Genomic DNA, 15,870 nt, shown 5'->3' with positions numbered 1-15,870 from the left:
GTTCTTTATATATTTTAGGTATTAGCCCCTTATCAGATGTATGATTTGCACATATTTTTCCCATTTACTGGGTTGCCTTTTCATTTTGTTGATGTCTTCCTTTGCTGTGCAGAAGCTTTTTAGTTTGATATGGTCCCACTTGTTTATTTTTGCTTTGGTTGCTTTGCTTTTGTTGTCAGATTCAAAAAATCATCACCAATACCTATGTCAAAGAACTTATCACCTATGTTTTCTTCTAAGGGTTTCATGGTGTCAGGTCTTACATTCACGTTTTTCATCCATTTTCAGTCGATTTTTGTGTATGATGAGAACAGTGGTGAAATTTCATTGTTTGGCATGTTGCTGTCCAGTTTTCCCAACACCATTTATTGAAGAAATTGGCCTTTCCCCATTGTACATTCTTGGCCCCTTTATTGTAAATTAATCAGCTTATATGTATGCATGGATTTATATATGAGCTCTCTATTGTTCTGCTATTGGGGTTTGGGTAGTTTTCAGTTTGAACTATTACAGTTAGTGCTGCTATCATAGTGTGTAAATATATCAGAATCCATTTTGCTGTTAACAAGTATAATAGTTAGCTAGGGCTGCCATAATAAAATACCATAGACTGAGTGGCTTAAATAATAGAAATTTATTTTCTAATCAGCTCTGGAGCCTAGAAGCCCAAGATCAAGGTGTGTTGGCAGGGTTGGTTTTTTTTCTGACGTCTCCCTTCTTGCAGTGGTCATCTTCTATGTCTTTGCAGTCTTTCCTCTGTGGGGTACACACCAGGTGTGTGTATGTGTGTGTGTGTGTGTGTGTGTGTGTGTGTCCTAATCTTACAAAGACACCAGTCAGATTCAATTAGGACCCACTCATGACCTCATTTTACCTTAATTACCTCTTTCAAGACCCTACCTCCAAGGATAATCACATTCTGAGATGCAAGTGGTTAAGATTTCAACTTGAATTTGGGGGGAACACCATTTAGCCCATAAACAGGGGCATTTGTGTAGTTTATAGTTTGGGGCTCTTAGAAATAGTGCTGCTGCTGTGCACTATTATAGTGTATATATGTATATGTCTTTTGGGGAACATCTGTAGACATTTCCATGCGATGTGTGTCTAGGAGTGGAATTAATGGATCACAGAGAATGCATACGGTCATATTTAGTACATGCTGCCAAAAGCTTTTCCAAAGGATTGTACCAATTGATAGTCCCTAATCAATTCACTTTTACAGTGGGTGCCACTCATGGAAGAAGGCTGCAGGAAATGTGCTGAGGTCTCTGGAATCTGCCTCCCTGAGAATTTCTCTATAAGTCAAATCTTTGGCAGAGCAGCTGCAGCAAGAAAGATCAACCACCCCATGCTTCAGGCAGCTCTTGCTCTCAGAAAGAAAGGTAAGGATCCAATACTGGCCATTCTCTGAATCAACCACACCAGAATCCTTGGGAGGGTTAGGTTCGAATGTCAGAATACATTGAAATGTGTATTTCTGGACCTTGATAGGAAGCCATTCTTAAAGCATAGCCCCGAAGTAGGTTTCATCAAATGGCCAAAAGTAGCGCTATCAGAATAGCTAGAAAAAAATGAAAGAATTTTATTTAATAAAGCAATTTGTGCCAGAGACTGCCTTGTGAGCAGAATTCTTTCCCTCCAGTGACACTAGTAATGACCAGAATGACCCAACCTCTTGTCACAGTGATTGAAAATGAAGGCCTTTTAAGTGATTGTCTCAACCTCTGAATGTCAAAGTGACTGAGCTGTGAGCTGGCTGACATGAATTCAGATGATGTCAAATGGTCTGGGACATGGGATCATGTTCATCCAATAGGCATTTATTTACTGTCAGAGCCCAGCTTTTCTTTACAGGTATATTCGAAATCATTCTACCCACTTATCAGTAGACTTACCTGGTTGTGCCTAAGCCATCCCATGTCCATGTTTCTCACTCATGTTACATGGAAAGAGCCTCACCACTTGTCTCATCAGTGCCTCGTTTCCAGCATCTCTTGGTTCTTGCCTTCTTGGTTAGAGAGAGAAAGCCAGGGGATAATGCTGTCTCTGTTTACATTCCTCTGGTTTTGAGATGGGAATGCAGCCTCTGACAGCTAAGGCAGGTGTTTTGAAAGATAGCCGAGCAGAGTTTTCAGTAACATAGGCTGGAGTGGCAGTGCAAGGACAGGAGTCTGGGCCTGGCCCAGTTCTGCCTTCACTGTGTGACTCTGTGAAGCTCATAATTTGTCAGAGCTTCTGTTTGCTCATCTGTAAAAGTGATGGTAAGATCTGCCCTGCCTGCCTCAAAGGTGGTGAGGATCATAGGAGCTGATGAAGATCACAACCTCTTGCTCTGCAGCTGCAAGGAATTAAAGGATGTAGTGTTTCTATCTGCTTCTGAAAGCCCTTAATCTACCCAGTTAGCTTACTCTGGTGTCTCTGTGGCAGGAGGTGCTAATGGGTAAAGATGATTCTTTTCCCATCTGTGAGTTTAGAAGCTGGGCATCGAGAGTCTAATGCAAATAAGAACCCTGAGTGGGCCCTTCTTTGGGGTTCCCTGTGGGGTACCCTGAACTTCTCGGAGCAAAGTTCTATATCTGGTCCAGTCACTGGTGATTTCTCATTCAGGATACACAACCTGCATCCTCACCAACAACTGGCTGGACGACAGCTCTCAGAGGGGCAGCCTGGCCCAGCTGGTGTGTCAGCTGAGTCCACACTTTAACTTCGTGATAGAGTCGTGCCGGATCAGCATGGCCAAGCCTGATCCTCAGATCTATAAGTTTGTGCTGGACACCCTGAAGGCCAGCCCGAGTGAGGTATGTGGACACTTCCTTTTAGTGAAAAAGAATGTTCTGGAGATATTGCAAATAAGAAAAATTGAGGAGTGAGCATGTGGGGACATCTGGGTTATGGTAGTTTGATTCTAGGTACAGTGATAGGGTCCCGTTCTCCCAGGCCAGGACTTCTGAAGGATTCTCCCTAACCCTTCAGCCTAGAACATTCTACAAGAGATGGGCATCTGGCCCCTCTCTGGGGCTTTTATATAGGCCAACAATCCCAGAACACTTCCTCTCTCCTCTTAGACTTTGCTCCTGCTCTTCTCAGCCCCTGGATTAAGCCTTGTGACAGTGCTCTGAATTTTAGCATGCACATAAATAAACATCTTCTCATTTCTGGCTTTTGAGTTGGATGAGCGGCTTAGAAGTCTGGGCCTGCCTTAATCCAAGATGATAATGTACTTATGTTCTCTTCTACAATTTTAAGGATATTTTTAATTTAAAAATTTAAATATTTTATCCATTCAGAATTTATTTTGGGGGAAGATGAGAAGGAAGCATTCAATGTTTCCCCCAAAACAGTTGACATAATTATATAATATTTTAAATACTATTTTTTTCCTTGCCAGGTAGACAACACAAGTTATCATTTATATTTGGGTTCATTTCTTGGGTCTCTTCTATTTCATCAATATGTGTCAATTTCTCTTCTAGCACCTTTTTAAAAAAATTTTACCTTTCGTAGCCTCATTTTAGTATCTGCCCTTATTACAGTTCTTTTCCAGACTTTTTGGGGGATCTATTCATACATTGGATTTCCTAGATGAATTGTAATGTCACCGTGATAAGTTTACCTTCCTTAATTTTTTTAAATTAATTTATTTTTTTTCCTTAATTTTCTTACAATTTCAGAATTCAGGCTGAAGCCCACACGTATATGGGGGAATATGTACATCTATCTGTGTGTTTTTGTGTAGGCTTATGTAATTCAGTATTTTTAGTTTAAAGAGTAAACAAATATATGGAGAAAAAAATAATTCTTCACTTTGTTATCAAAAAAATAACCACTAATCACATTTTCCTGTGTGCCTTTCCGGTGTTGCCCATCACGCATGAGTTTTGCTGTGGCTGAAGTGATGCTGGTGTCTGTGTTATCTGGATTCAGGTTGTGTTCTTGGATGACATTGGAGCTAATCTGAAGCCGGCCCGTGACTTGGGGATGGCCACCATCCTCGTCCGTGACACAGACCCAGCCCTGACAGAACTGCAGAAAGTAACTGGGGTGCAGGTAACTTTGTGGGTTGCGCCAGGTTGGGTCTCCTGCCACTCTTCTGTGGTTGGGTGTATAGGCGACCCAGCAAGTGAGAGGGGAGCCGGTTCCACGGGTCCATCGCTGTGCACCTCCTGGGTGGAAGGCCGTCCCCCTCATTGTGCCATCAGCATTCTGTCCTTGAAGAACTTCTTGTTTCTTTCTCCGCAGTCATGAGCAGAGAACTGATGCTCAGAGAGCAAGAATCCGTACTCATCAGAGTCAGATGAACCAAGATCCAAGACAAGGGTGGAGCTATCAAAGCCATCAGGCCTTTCTTTCTTTCTTCTTTCTTTCTTTCTTTCTTTCTTTCTTTCTTTCTTTCTTTCCTCTCAAAATTGTTTTTAAAATTTTTAAATTCTTTTTTTTTTTTTTAGAGTAAATTCTGAGAATTTAGCTGCTAGGTCTGCCTGAGTAGGGGTAAGGAGCACAATCCTCCCCTTGTCTGCCTGGTTATACTGCTGGCACTCTGGTGGAGTGGTTTAGTTTGCACCCTGACCTTAAAACCATCCCTCACAGAGAAGGAGGGGACACTCTTAATGATGCCCCAGGGGGCTGCCTGGGGATTAGTTTGCTGTACCAGAGCTGAGGCACTTTTTGTTGTCTTGAGATTACCTAAGATCATGAATCCCACTGAGCTCAGGAGTGATGGCTGCACAAGGCTTTTCCAGGAATGCCATGCTTTGGTTGTGTCAGTGTGGTGGGGGGAGGGGCATACACCTGGTGGAGCCAGCTGGAAGGCACAACCATCCCAACCTTTTCTCAAAGGGAACTGTGTCCGTTTCCCTGAGCTGCCATAAAGTACACAGCCTGGATGGCCAAGATTACAGTGTTGGCAAGGGTGGTTTCTTCCAAGGCCTCTCTCTGTGGCCACATTCCTCCTGTGTCTTCACATGGTCTTCCCCTGTGTATGTTCAAATGTTGTCATCTTTATGAGGACACCAGCTAAATTGGATTCTGTCTCCAATAGGCTCACTCCAGTGACCTCCTTTAACTGTAATGACCTCTTTAAAGACCTTATCTCCAAACACTGTCACATTCTGAGGCCCTGGAGGTTAAGACTTCAACAGATGAATTGGAAGGGGACACGATTTAGCCCCCCATAATAGGAACAATTGACTTCTCATCTTTCTTTTTTCTTTTCTTTCTTTCTTTCTTTTTTTTTTTTTTTTTTTTGTAGATTTTATTTATTCATTTGAGAGAGAGAGAGAGCATAAGCAGAGGGGGATGGACAGAGAAAGAGGGAGAAGCAGGCTCCCTACTGAGCAGAAAGCCCAGCGTGGGTCTCTATTCCAGGACCCTGAAATGATGATCTGAGCCAAAGGCAGACGCTAAACTGACTGAGCCACCCAGGTGCCCCTGAGTTTTCATCTTTAACAAACAAATAGAAATGTGTATCTAATGACTTCACAGCCATAAAGCTTCTTGCCCAAGTTTGATTTGTCCTTCTACAAGACTGGAAGTTCCATGCAGCAGAGAAGAAAACATCCCAGACTTGGAATCCCAACATCTACCTGCTTGTCCCACTTACTAATTGTCCCCTCATCACATATGAGTCACAGGTTACTGACCTGTAATTAGGAAAGTTAAGCCATGCCTCACCTGTCTTCTCTGGAGTATGGGGAAGTTATAAAGAAAAATTAAAATTATTCCCTTCTAAATGGAGGAGACTTACCTCTTCTCTCTCAGGAAAAACTATGGGACTCAGCCCTGAATAGGCTTTGTAAGTTGTAAAAACAGCGGGAGAATCGTTAGAGTAGGAAACCCCTTTCCCCACCCTGGAAAGAGTGGGACATCCCCTCGGAAGCTAGGGATATCTCATCAGAAGGATCCCAAGGGACACGGACTCTTGGTTGGTATCTTGGCTCCCTCAGGCCAGACAAGGCTCATTGCTATCACAGGGCACCCAGCTGCCCATCCCTCTGGCCACACCCTGAATCCCCGCCAGTTGCCATAGAGGTAGGGGGCTTGACTTCTGTTTCCCCCTCTGGGGAGCCCAGGCAGACTGTTCCATGTTTTAAAAAGGGAGGCAGATATCATGGTTTATTTCTCCCACTTTAGAGGTCAGAGCTAAGACTTCTTCCTTAGGTTGCATCTTTGGGACTAACTATGAGCGATCTAGCAGGTGGAGTTGCTAATATGTCACTTCCCACAAATAAGTTCACTTACATGTGTCAGCATCCTGTCCTTTGTCATTCCTGTCTCAAGAAATCTGACACGAATAAGGTAAAGAAGCCCCTTAAGGACCCTTTGTGCAGGGATTTTCTTCTTTACCCAGATTTCATACAAGGATGGGTTATCTGACCTCCTGGAACTCCAGAGGACATAACTGGGGACTGTAGGCAGAAGGCTCTTGCTGGCTCAGCTCTGCCCCCACCTGCCCCAAATTCATTCATGTTAAAGCCTCAGGAACTCAGAATGTGACCATGTTTGGAGGAGATAGGACCTTTAAAGGGGGTGATTAAGAGAAACTGAGGTCATTGCAGTGGGCCCTCATCCATATAACTGTGTCCTTATGAGAAGAGATTGAGATACAGACATATAGAAGAAAGACTATGTGAGGACCCAGGGTGAAGGTGGCCATCTGCAAGCCAAAGAGAGAGGACTCAGGAGGAACTGACCCTGCCAACACCTTGGTGTTGGATTCCCAGCTTCCAGAACTGAGAGCCCTAAATGTCTGCTGTTGCAGTCACCCAGTCCATGGCATATTGCTATGGCAGCTCAAGCAGACTGATACAAAGGCACAGAGAGTTTGCTTTTGGTGGCCTGAAGGAGAAATCCTTCAGTGGAGCCATACAGTGATGGGATGGCTGCTTTGTGAACTTTGTGTTCCTGGTGGTGTCCAACATGAGCCTGGGTGACCACTTGAGGAACTGCCATAGAGAAGAATTACAGTAATAGAAGTACGAAATCTCAGAGTTTTAGAGCAAGTGGTGTTTATTTCTTGCTTGTGTGAAGTTCAGTTGGTGGTGGCCAAGAGCTTTGCTTCATGCAGCCATTCAAAGGCCCTGAGTTGACAGAGGACCCCCTTGTCTTCCACTGTGGTTTCCCAGGTCACACCAGACTCTCAGCCGGTGGTTAGAGGGGTGTGCAGTAGAGAATGTAGAGAATCGTGTGGGGATTTTAATGGGTCAGGCTGATGGGCCATATTCTTCTGTCCTAAGGCCTCAGTCCCCGGCTGCGCTGAACTGAAAGCGAGGGGTGGGGGAGATGAATAGACCTGTGTGCCTTCAGGAGAGGGATGTGGGCTGGGCAGTCACCGGGAGGATTCAGGAGGCCATGGCACAGGTGCCTCTAGCTCTCTTCTGGTGCCAGCAGTCTCGACTTTTGCAAACTCTGTCTGAGAACTTCTCACAGAAGGAGGCTGTCTTCTTTTTCTTTCAGCTTCTCCAAACTGCAGCCGCTCTGCCAGTCCCGTGCAATCCGAGCGACATGAGCCATGTGTATGTGCCAATAAAGGTACGTGAGCACTCTCTCACAGGCAGCCGAGTACTCCCTGACCAGGCCACCTACAAGAATGTCCTGCAGAGACATTTGTTAAACATCAAGAATAGCTGAACATCCACTGTTTATAGGGAAATAGTATTTCTTCATATAATCATTCTTCAAAAATCAGAAGACATGGATCCTGCCTTAAGATATACAAAGCAGTGTATGGAGGTGGTCAGATTCCCATGGAAAACAGGTTACACAGTGCCTTGAGTAGCCCAGGGGTGCTAGAGTCCATGTGTTATCTGGCCTGTGTTCTGGGGAGAACTTATTTTTATTCAGCAGATAGTTATTGAGCACTGCCTTGTGTCAGGCATGGGTCAGATACGAGCGATGAAGTGAGGAACAAGACAGACCCATCCTCAAGGAACCCATGGCAAGAATAAAGAGACAGAATTGGGGACACCTGGGTGACTCAGTGGTTGAGTGTCTGCCTTTGGCTCAGGTCGTGATCCTGGGGTCCTGGGATTGAGTCCCACATCAGGCTCCCCGCAGGGAGCCTGTTTCTCCCTCTACCTATGTCTCCACCTCTTTCTCTGTGTCTCTCGTGAATAAATAAATTATCTTAAAAAAAAAAAAAAGACAGAAGTGGTCAATAAAACACCCAGTGAAAAAAAAAAAAAATAAAATAAAAAAAAAAAAAACACCCAGTGACCAGGGCTACAACAAAGCCAAGGCAGTGTGCAGAGGGGCCCCAACTCCCGACCCAGCCAAGATACAGAGAAGGGTGTTACAGTGTCTTTATGGATTCACTTTGGAATCTTTCTTCATTTGTCATTGGTCCCATTTAAATGGGAAGGGACCTAGAGTGCCAGGTCAGCTCAGAAGCAAACCAAGATGGGACAGTTTCTTTAGGCTAGAGAGAACCAGTGAGAATCCTGGCTTTGGCACTAAGTTTGCAAATTTAGGTACATTTTTTATCACTCTGAATGTCAGTGTACATAGCTCTGTGACGAGGTGATGCTAATACCTCCCTTCAGTGTTCTCGTGTGGATTAGTTGACCCTTGAGCAACATGGGTTTGAACAATGTGGATCCACTTACTTGAGGATTTTGAACAGCACAGTGCTGTAGATGTATTTTCTCTTCCTTATGATCTTCTTAAGATCATTTTTTCTCTAGCTCACTTTATAAGATTACAGTATGTGATACACATAACGCAAAATATGTGTTAATTGACTGCTATTGGTAAGGCTCCCTGTCAACAGTACAGTAAGCTAGTACTAGTTAAGTTTTGGGGGAGTCAAAAGTTATATGCAGATTTTTGATTACACAGGTAGGGGTCAGTGCCCCTTATCCCCACATTGCTCAAGGGTCAACTGTCATTGAAATACTGCATGCAGAACACCAGGCATAGTACCTGGCATCTCCACGCTCCATAAACGGTAGCTGATGGAGAGGAGAGCTGGTGGCCTGAGAGGTGTAGGTCTGCAGAATGAGGGAAAGCCCAGCTGCTGTGGAGGACAGTCCCTCAAGGATTTATTGAGTATCTGTAGTTTGCGGGGAACAGAGAGAAATACCGAGATGGATGGAGTGTCTTCTATCTTAGGAATTTTACAGTCTAATGAGATAAACATTCCCAGCCCCTATAGTTACAAACCAGGATGGGGTCCTTGTCTAATAGTGGAGCCCTGGAACACTGGGGATGGTCTCTGTGAGAGCAGAGGCTGCACTGGTCAATGTTCAGCAGCCATGGCGAAGTAGGCACGAAAGGATGAGTGGGAGCTGGATGGTAAGAAAGAGCTATCAGCGTCAACCCAGCTCCTTCTGTAACCCTGGGTGGTCCTGAAAGGGTGAACATTTCACGAGGTCCCTTCAGCCTTCATCTCCAGTGTCAATGAGAAGCCTGGGGCCTGGGGTCTGAGATATAACCTTGTGTCTTAACCCCATGGACAGAGTTATTCTCATAATCCACTTGAGGCTTGCAGGTCCAATTATTTTCAATACATTTCTCACTTGACCAAGAAGGAGAGTGATCAGAATTGCTTTATCACCCGCTCTGCCTTCACCACAAATTAAAGACCTAGGACAGCAACCTCTGGGGAGTCCCAGCTGAGCCCCACTCTGGGGAGTGCTAGTTCATTGATCTCCGTGGAATACTAATACAACTCAAGGTGGGTTAGATCTTTCTTGTTTTCTGGCTTTATGGCAATTTTATTAACATACCATTTAAAGGATGGGAAAGGACATGCATTTGCTGAGCTACTCAATGCTGAGTCAGCTCTGAAGCAGCAAAATGGAGCCTTTTGGTTAGGATCCTTTTAGAACAGGGGCAGATTTGGATTTTACTGGACATTAATACTGCAACACTTTTCAATATAAGCAACAGAATTGAAAGTTAAACCCCTTCCTTTGCTAAGTACTTACAAGAAGACTATGGAACATGTTCTGAAAAGAAGATTGAAGACCATAAAAGAATTTGTGAAATGTCAGCCTAATGTTTTCTTGAGCAGAAAAACTCGTTGGGAATCATGAATGAGACTTCCGACTTGGAACTCGGGCATGAAGTAATCTGAGATGCAGCTACATAAAGTTGTTCCAAGCGAATTTCCATACACACAGCTTATTTTTCCCATTTATTTACATTAAAAAGTTGGAGATACATTATTGGGGAAAATAGAGCACTCTGACTGGATACCTCATGTGCTTAGACCATGTGGTAATAATTGGAGTAGGTTAAGTACTAAAACAAACCATCCCAAGCTTCCAGTGGCTCAACATCAAGTTAATTTCATGCTTCCCAGACAGTCCAAGGTGGGGTAGGAGGGGGCTCTCTCCATGCAGTCACCAAGCAGCTCGTCCCCTTCTTTCTGCTGGCTGTACCTTTCCCAAGGCCCAAACCCTTCAGGGCCTGGATAGGAAAAGTGTGAGGGCCACACGTGGGAGATCTCTATGGGCCCAGAACGTAGCCCACATTTCTTCATTCTCATAGGCCATTGGCCAGAACTCGGTCACATGGCCACACCCATTGCAAGGAAGTGAGGAGAGGTCTGGAAAATGCTGTCGTGTGCCAGGAGGAACAGAACACAGACACTGAGCTCTAGCAGTCTCTGACACACAGCCCAGAAAGCACTAGAAGTGTAGCAAAGCTTGGAAAAGATTTTACATTCAAGAGAGACAGAATTTTTAACAAAATAATCCTGGTACTTGGCATGTTAACATGAATATTATGCTGTGCATAAAATCAGGCCCAGTTTAAAATATGGAAGACCTGTCAAGCAGTATCAGAAACTCCGACAGTATGAGGGCCTTTTAGGGAGGTGGGCAAAGTTGTTTTGTTTTTATTTTTTACCAAACATAACCTCCTTTTCAGGCTTCTTATGTTCCTGTAAGAGCTGCCAGGTTTATTGTAGTTTGACCAGTTATGTATTCTTGAACATTTCCTAGCATTGGGGTCTTGAGCTGAGAAATTGTGAGGTCTGGCAGTACATGGAGATGGCCTGGGGAGGTCTGCAGAAGACGGACCTGGTTCTGTCCAGCCTGGCACTGTGGTCATTAACTACTCACCTCTCTTTTCAACAGCCTGGGGTTCGTCTGCATTGTGTGGAGCTGGGCTCTGGACCTGCTGTGTGTCTCTGCCATGGATTTCCTGAGAGCTGGTTCTCTTGGAGGTACCAGGTAAAGGAAAATGGGGGAAGGTCTGCCCCAGTCAAGGTGAAGGGAGAGGAAAGTCTAGATGGTGTGGCCCTGCATAGAATACCATTGAGAAGCTGAAACCGTAGAGTGAAGTATCATCTCCAGTGATGACCATGATACCTCAGAGATGGATCCAGACCTCAGAACTGTGCTAGCCCATATACCACCTCTGCAGATTAGAAAAAGGCAGATTCTTTAAGATGCTTTATGTCACCTGCTGGGACATCTTCGTCATGCATATAGAAATATGCAAGGTCTTTGCTAGGAAAGATGCTCTCTTAGTTGTAGCATGACATGTAGTACACAGACCCTACCACTGTCCATGGCAGCCCTATCCAGATGAACTCATGCCAAGGATCCCAGATAGTGCCACCTGGCACTTTAAGTTGAGCCATTTATAAGAACATGGATAGAAGGAAGCAAAGAAGGAAGGTCTGCAAAAGACTCATGAGACCACACTTGAGTGTACCTGAACTGTTTGTTTTCCAGATCCCTGCTCTGGCTCAGGCGGGTTTCCGGGTACTAGCTCTGGACATGAAAGGCTATGGAGAGTCATCTTCTCCTCCTGGTAAGTTAGCTGTCTCACAGCTTCCACTGTTGGTTATGCCTTCTGACTATCTGAGCTCCCCAACTGCACTGGCTGCCCCTGGTCCCAGGTCAGAGCAGGCAACCCTTCAGGGGGGTCTGACTTTGTCCCTCCCCTCTCTCTCAGTGACCCTTGTCTATATACTTTGGGCTCAGATGTCTCTGCTCCCTGTACTCTGGATGAATACAAGAAACCCAATGACCTGTGCCCTGAGGAAGTCTCGTGCTGGATGTAGGGTATAGGATGTGCCATCCAGCTACAGAACTTTCTCCATCTTGCAGAACTCTGTCCCATTAAAGCATTAATTCTCTGTTCCCCCTTCCCTAGCCCCTGGCAACTACCCTTCTGCTCTCTATCTATGAATTTGACTACGCTAGGCATCTCAAAATGCATCTCAAAGTGGATCATACAATATTTATCCTTTTGTGACTGGCTGATTTCACTTAGCATCATGTCTTCAGGATTCATCCATGTTGTAGCATATATCACAATTTCCTTCCTTCCTAAGGCCAAATAATATTTCATTGTATATAGACCATGTTTTGTTTATGCATCCACCCATTGATGGATATTTGGGTTTCCTCCACCTCTGGCCAATGTGAATAATGTTGCTATGAACATGGACATGCAAATATCTGGTCGAGTTCCTCCTTTCAGTTCTTTGAGGTGTATACCCAGAAGTGGAGTTGCTAGATCATATGGTAATTGGTAGGCCAGGTTCTTAACCCAGTGTCTATGGATCCAGATGGTGTCTATCCAAGGATGGGCATTAGAGGCCTATGAACCTGAGTCCATGTATGGGTTTATGAGGACTTTCCCGGGGTGAGGAAGTCTACTGCTTTTATCAGTTTCAAAGGGGTTCTCAGGGCAGCCCGGGTGGCTCAGCAGTTTAGCGCCGCCTTCAGCCCAGGGCGTGATCCTGGAGACCCGGGATTGAGTCCCATGTCAGGCTCCCTGCATGGAGCCTGCTTCTCCCTCTGCCTGTGTCTCTACCTCTCTCTCTCTCTCTGTCTCTCATGAATAAATAAAATAAAAATCTTTTTAAAAAAGGGGGTTCTCAGTTCCAAACTGTTAAGCACTCCAGGTGGAGATAGGAACGTGATACAGTCAGACATGCAGCAGAGTCCCTGTCCCTCCAAGTGTCAGCCATACTGCTGGCAGTGGTGGCTCAGTGAGCCAAACCAGGGGCTTACCACCCTTTCTCTGAGCTGCTTTCCCCATATCCACATCAAGTCTGAGGAGTTTGAAGCCAGCTGACATGAACTGGCACTCAGGTGACCACCAGCCAGGCCATTCAGCCTGTCACGGGCCAGGGTGTCACTCCATGATTGTTCCCTAATTGTCATGGTACCTACTCAGTGGCTGCTTACTACCTCTTAAATGGTCCAGAGGCATTTTAGACAAAAAGAAAGTGTCTAGTCCAGCCATCCAGGAAAGACATTAACAGGTTTTTTTCCCCAAAATTTTATTATTAAAATGTCTATTTTCATTCATCTAGACTATGATCTTACCTGAATCCCCTAGGGATAACTTAGTAATTAATTTATCATTCAAACTAGAACACCATTAAAAGTACAAGAAACACTTAATAATGATACACATAAACTGAACAGTTCTGGATGAAGTGGGACCTAGGGTTATACGTACTGTAATTATAATTATTTTTTGAGAAAACAATAATTTATGGGGTACCTGGGTGGCTCCAGTGGTTGACCAAATGACCTGGTTTCAGTTCAGGTCATGATCTTAGGGTCGTGAGATAGAGCCTGGTATCAGGTCATGATCTTAGGGTCGTGAGAGAGCCTGGTATTGGGTTCCATGCTCAACACAAGTCTGCTTCATATTCTCTTTCTCCCTCTCCCTCGGCCCCTCTCCCCATCCCATGCTCTCATTCCATCTCTCTTTCTCCCCCTCTCTAAAATAAATAAATAAATAAATAAATAAATAAATAAATAAATAAATATCTTTGAAAAAGGAAAACCATAATTTACATGTTAACTATTGCTGAAGATTATATATTACATTAGTTTTAAAGCCAAGCATGAGGGCAGCCCCAGTGGCGCAGCAGTTTAGCGCCGCCTGCAGCCTGGGGCGTGATCCTGGAGACCTGGGATCGAGTCCTGCTTCGGGCTCCTTGCATGGAGCCCGCTTCTCCCTCTGCCTGTGTCTCTGCCTCTCTCTCTCTCTCTCTCTCTCTCTCACTGTGTCTCTAAAAATAAATAAATAAAATCTTTAAACTTCCTATTTAAAATAAATAAATAAATAAATAAAAAATAAAGCCAAGCATGATGATTTGGAATGCATACATACACATTGCAGATCATTTGTGTATAAATTTCATATCATTTGGCAATAGATTTTAAGTAACAAATTGTTTTTCCTTAAAACTGTGAAGCTCTTGTCCCACTATTCTCTGTCTTCCTTTGTTGCTATTTATTGCCAAGTCCCATGTCATTTGGATCCACGAGGCTATCTATGTTATTGTTTTTTTTTCCCCCTTACCCTTAATGACTTTAGGATCTTTTTCTTTAGCTTCTGTGTTCTAAAATGTTATGATATTGTGCAATTATGTGGATCTCTTTTCATCCACCTCTCTGGGCACATTTAGCTTTCAGTTCTTGGAAGTTTTCTTGAATTATTTCTTTGATAATTTTTTTCTTCTGTTTTCTCTGGGTTTTTTTTTTCTTTTTTTCTTCCTAGAATTGCTGTTATTGTTAAAATATTCATACTACCCAAAGTAATCTACAGATTAAGTGCAATCCCTATTAAATCCCCAATGGCATTTTTTATAGAAATAGAAAAAAACAATTTTACAAATTGTGTGGATCCATAAAAGACCCCAAATAGTCACATCAATCTTCAGAAAGAACAAAGCTGGAGGACTCATAATTCCTAATTTCAAAACACATTGCAAAGCTACAGTAATCAAAACAATGTGGTATTGGTATAAAGACAGACATAGAGCCAATGGAACAAAATAGAAAGCTCATAAATAAGTCCACACACATACAGTCAGCTGATCTTTGACAAGGGTGCCTAGGACAAAAGGGGCCCTTTTAGTTTGTTGGTAATTTTCAATCATGTGAATTAACTGTATTTCTTTTATTTTTAATTGCAGAAATAGAAGAATATTCCATGGAAGTGTTATGTCAGGTAAGAAAGGTCTTTGGGTGACATTTGTAACATCTTTTCCATCCTAGTGTTTTTACTGATATAAGACAGAGTGTGGATATTCATTTAAAATCCTAGGAAAACATTTCACAGCATTTGGGTATAAAAATCTTACTAAAAGTTAAGATGGTATTTCAAAATGATAGCCAACATTTACTGTTTATCAATTACTGCTCTAAGCCATTTGATGGAGGAGGAAACTGAGTCATGAGGAGGTAAAGAAATTGCCTGTGGTCAACAGCTAGTAGAGCCAGGTCTGAGCCCGGCAGTAGCTCCCATGTCCCTTCTCTTAGCCACTCTACCATCTGGCCTTTCCATCCTGAGAATTTAAAAGATCATTTTATTTCAGCAAAGATGTTGTTGGCAAGACCTAGGGAGTCAGTTTGTGTATTGGTAGCTATAGTGGCACTTCTATTCTAAGTGAAGTATAAGTGCCATTGGGGAGGGGACCTTCATCTCAGAGCTTGCCAAGGCTGGGGTAAGGAGACTGTGCCCCAAGCCTCCATCAGCCCTAGGGCAAAAGCAAAGGCTGGAGGGGCTCAGGGGAAGAAACAGCCTCTTAGTTGACTGTAAAACTGGTGATGCTGCTAATCATGCTAAAAATTACAAAAAGGCTCCATATAGAAGTCATAGCTCTGTTGGGACCACCCACAACCAGGCCTGGAAGTAGGCTTTGGCCCCTCGTAAGAGGAGCCTTGACAAAATCTGACTTTCCAGTTGTGGTTGTTCCATCCTTCCTCAGTTTCCAAGTCTTTACCTCTTCCATTCTGCACCTTCTTATCATGCTCATATGTCTGACACAATCCTGCCAAAATCTCACTAATGGCCTCTCCCCATCCCCCTAATGTCCATTAACTGGACCTCTGCCTTGTTTCTGTCAAAATTGGTTCTCAAGATGGGTAAATCAGGTCACTTGAT

At 43.8% G+C, this 15,870-nt stretch overlaps 1 protein-coding gene across 1 annotated transcript in view; it reads left to right on the top strand.

Annotated features, from left to right (window-relative positions):
• Positions 1 to 15,870, top strand: part of EPHX2 (epoxide hydrolase 2) — a 62,203-nt gene that overhangs the window by 11,187 nt on the left and 35,146 nt on the right. The window contains exons 3-9 of the mRNA XM_077868752.1: positions 1,226 to 1,385; positions 2,611 to 2,801; positions 3,928 to 4,050; positions 7,456 to 7,530; positions 11,082 to 11,177; positions 11,685 to 11,763; positions 14,900 to 14,934. Coding sequence (XP_077724878.1) covers positions 1,226 to 1,385; positions 2,611 to 2,801; positions 3,928 to 4,050; positions 7,456 to 7,530; positions 11,082 to 11,177; positions 11,685 to 11,763; positions 14,900 to 14,934 — 759 coding nt within the window. The remainder of the gene's footprint in view (positions 1 to 1,225; positions 1,386 to 2,610; positions 2,802 to 3,927; positions 4,051 to 7,455; positions 7,531 to 11,081; positions 11,178 to 11,684; positions 11,764 to 14,899; positions 14,935 to 15,870) is intronic.

This window comes from Canis aureus, chromosome 24, assembly GCF_053574225.1.
Source record: "Canis aureus isolate CA01 chromosome 24, VMU_Caureus_v.1.0, whole genome shotgun sequence".
In the NCBI taxonomy this organism is placed as follows: Eukaryota; Metazoa; Chordata; class Mammalia; order Carnivora; family Canidae; genus Canis; species Canis aureus.
This window is presented reverse-complemented; position numbering and strand designations above follow the sequence as displayed.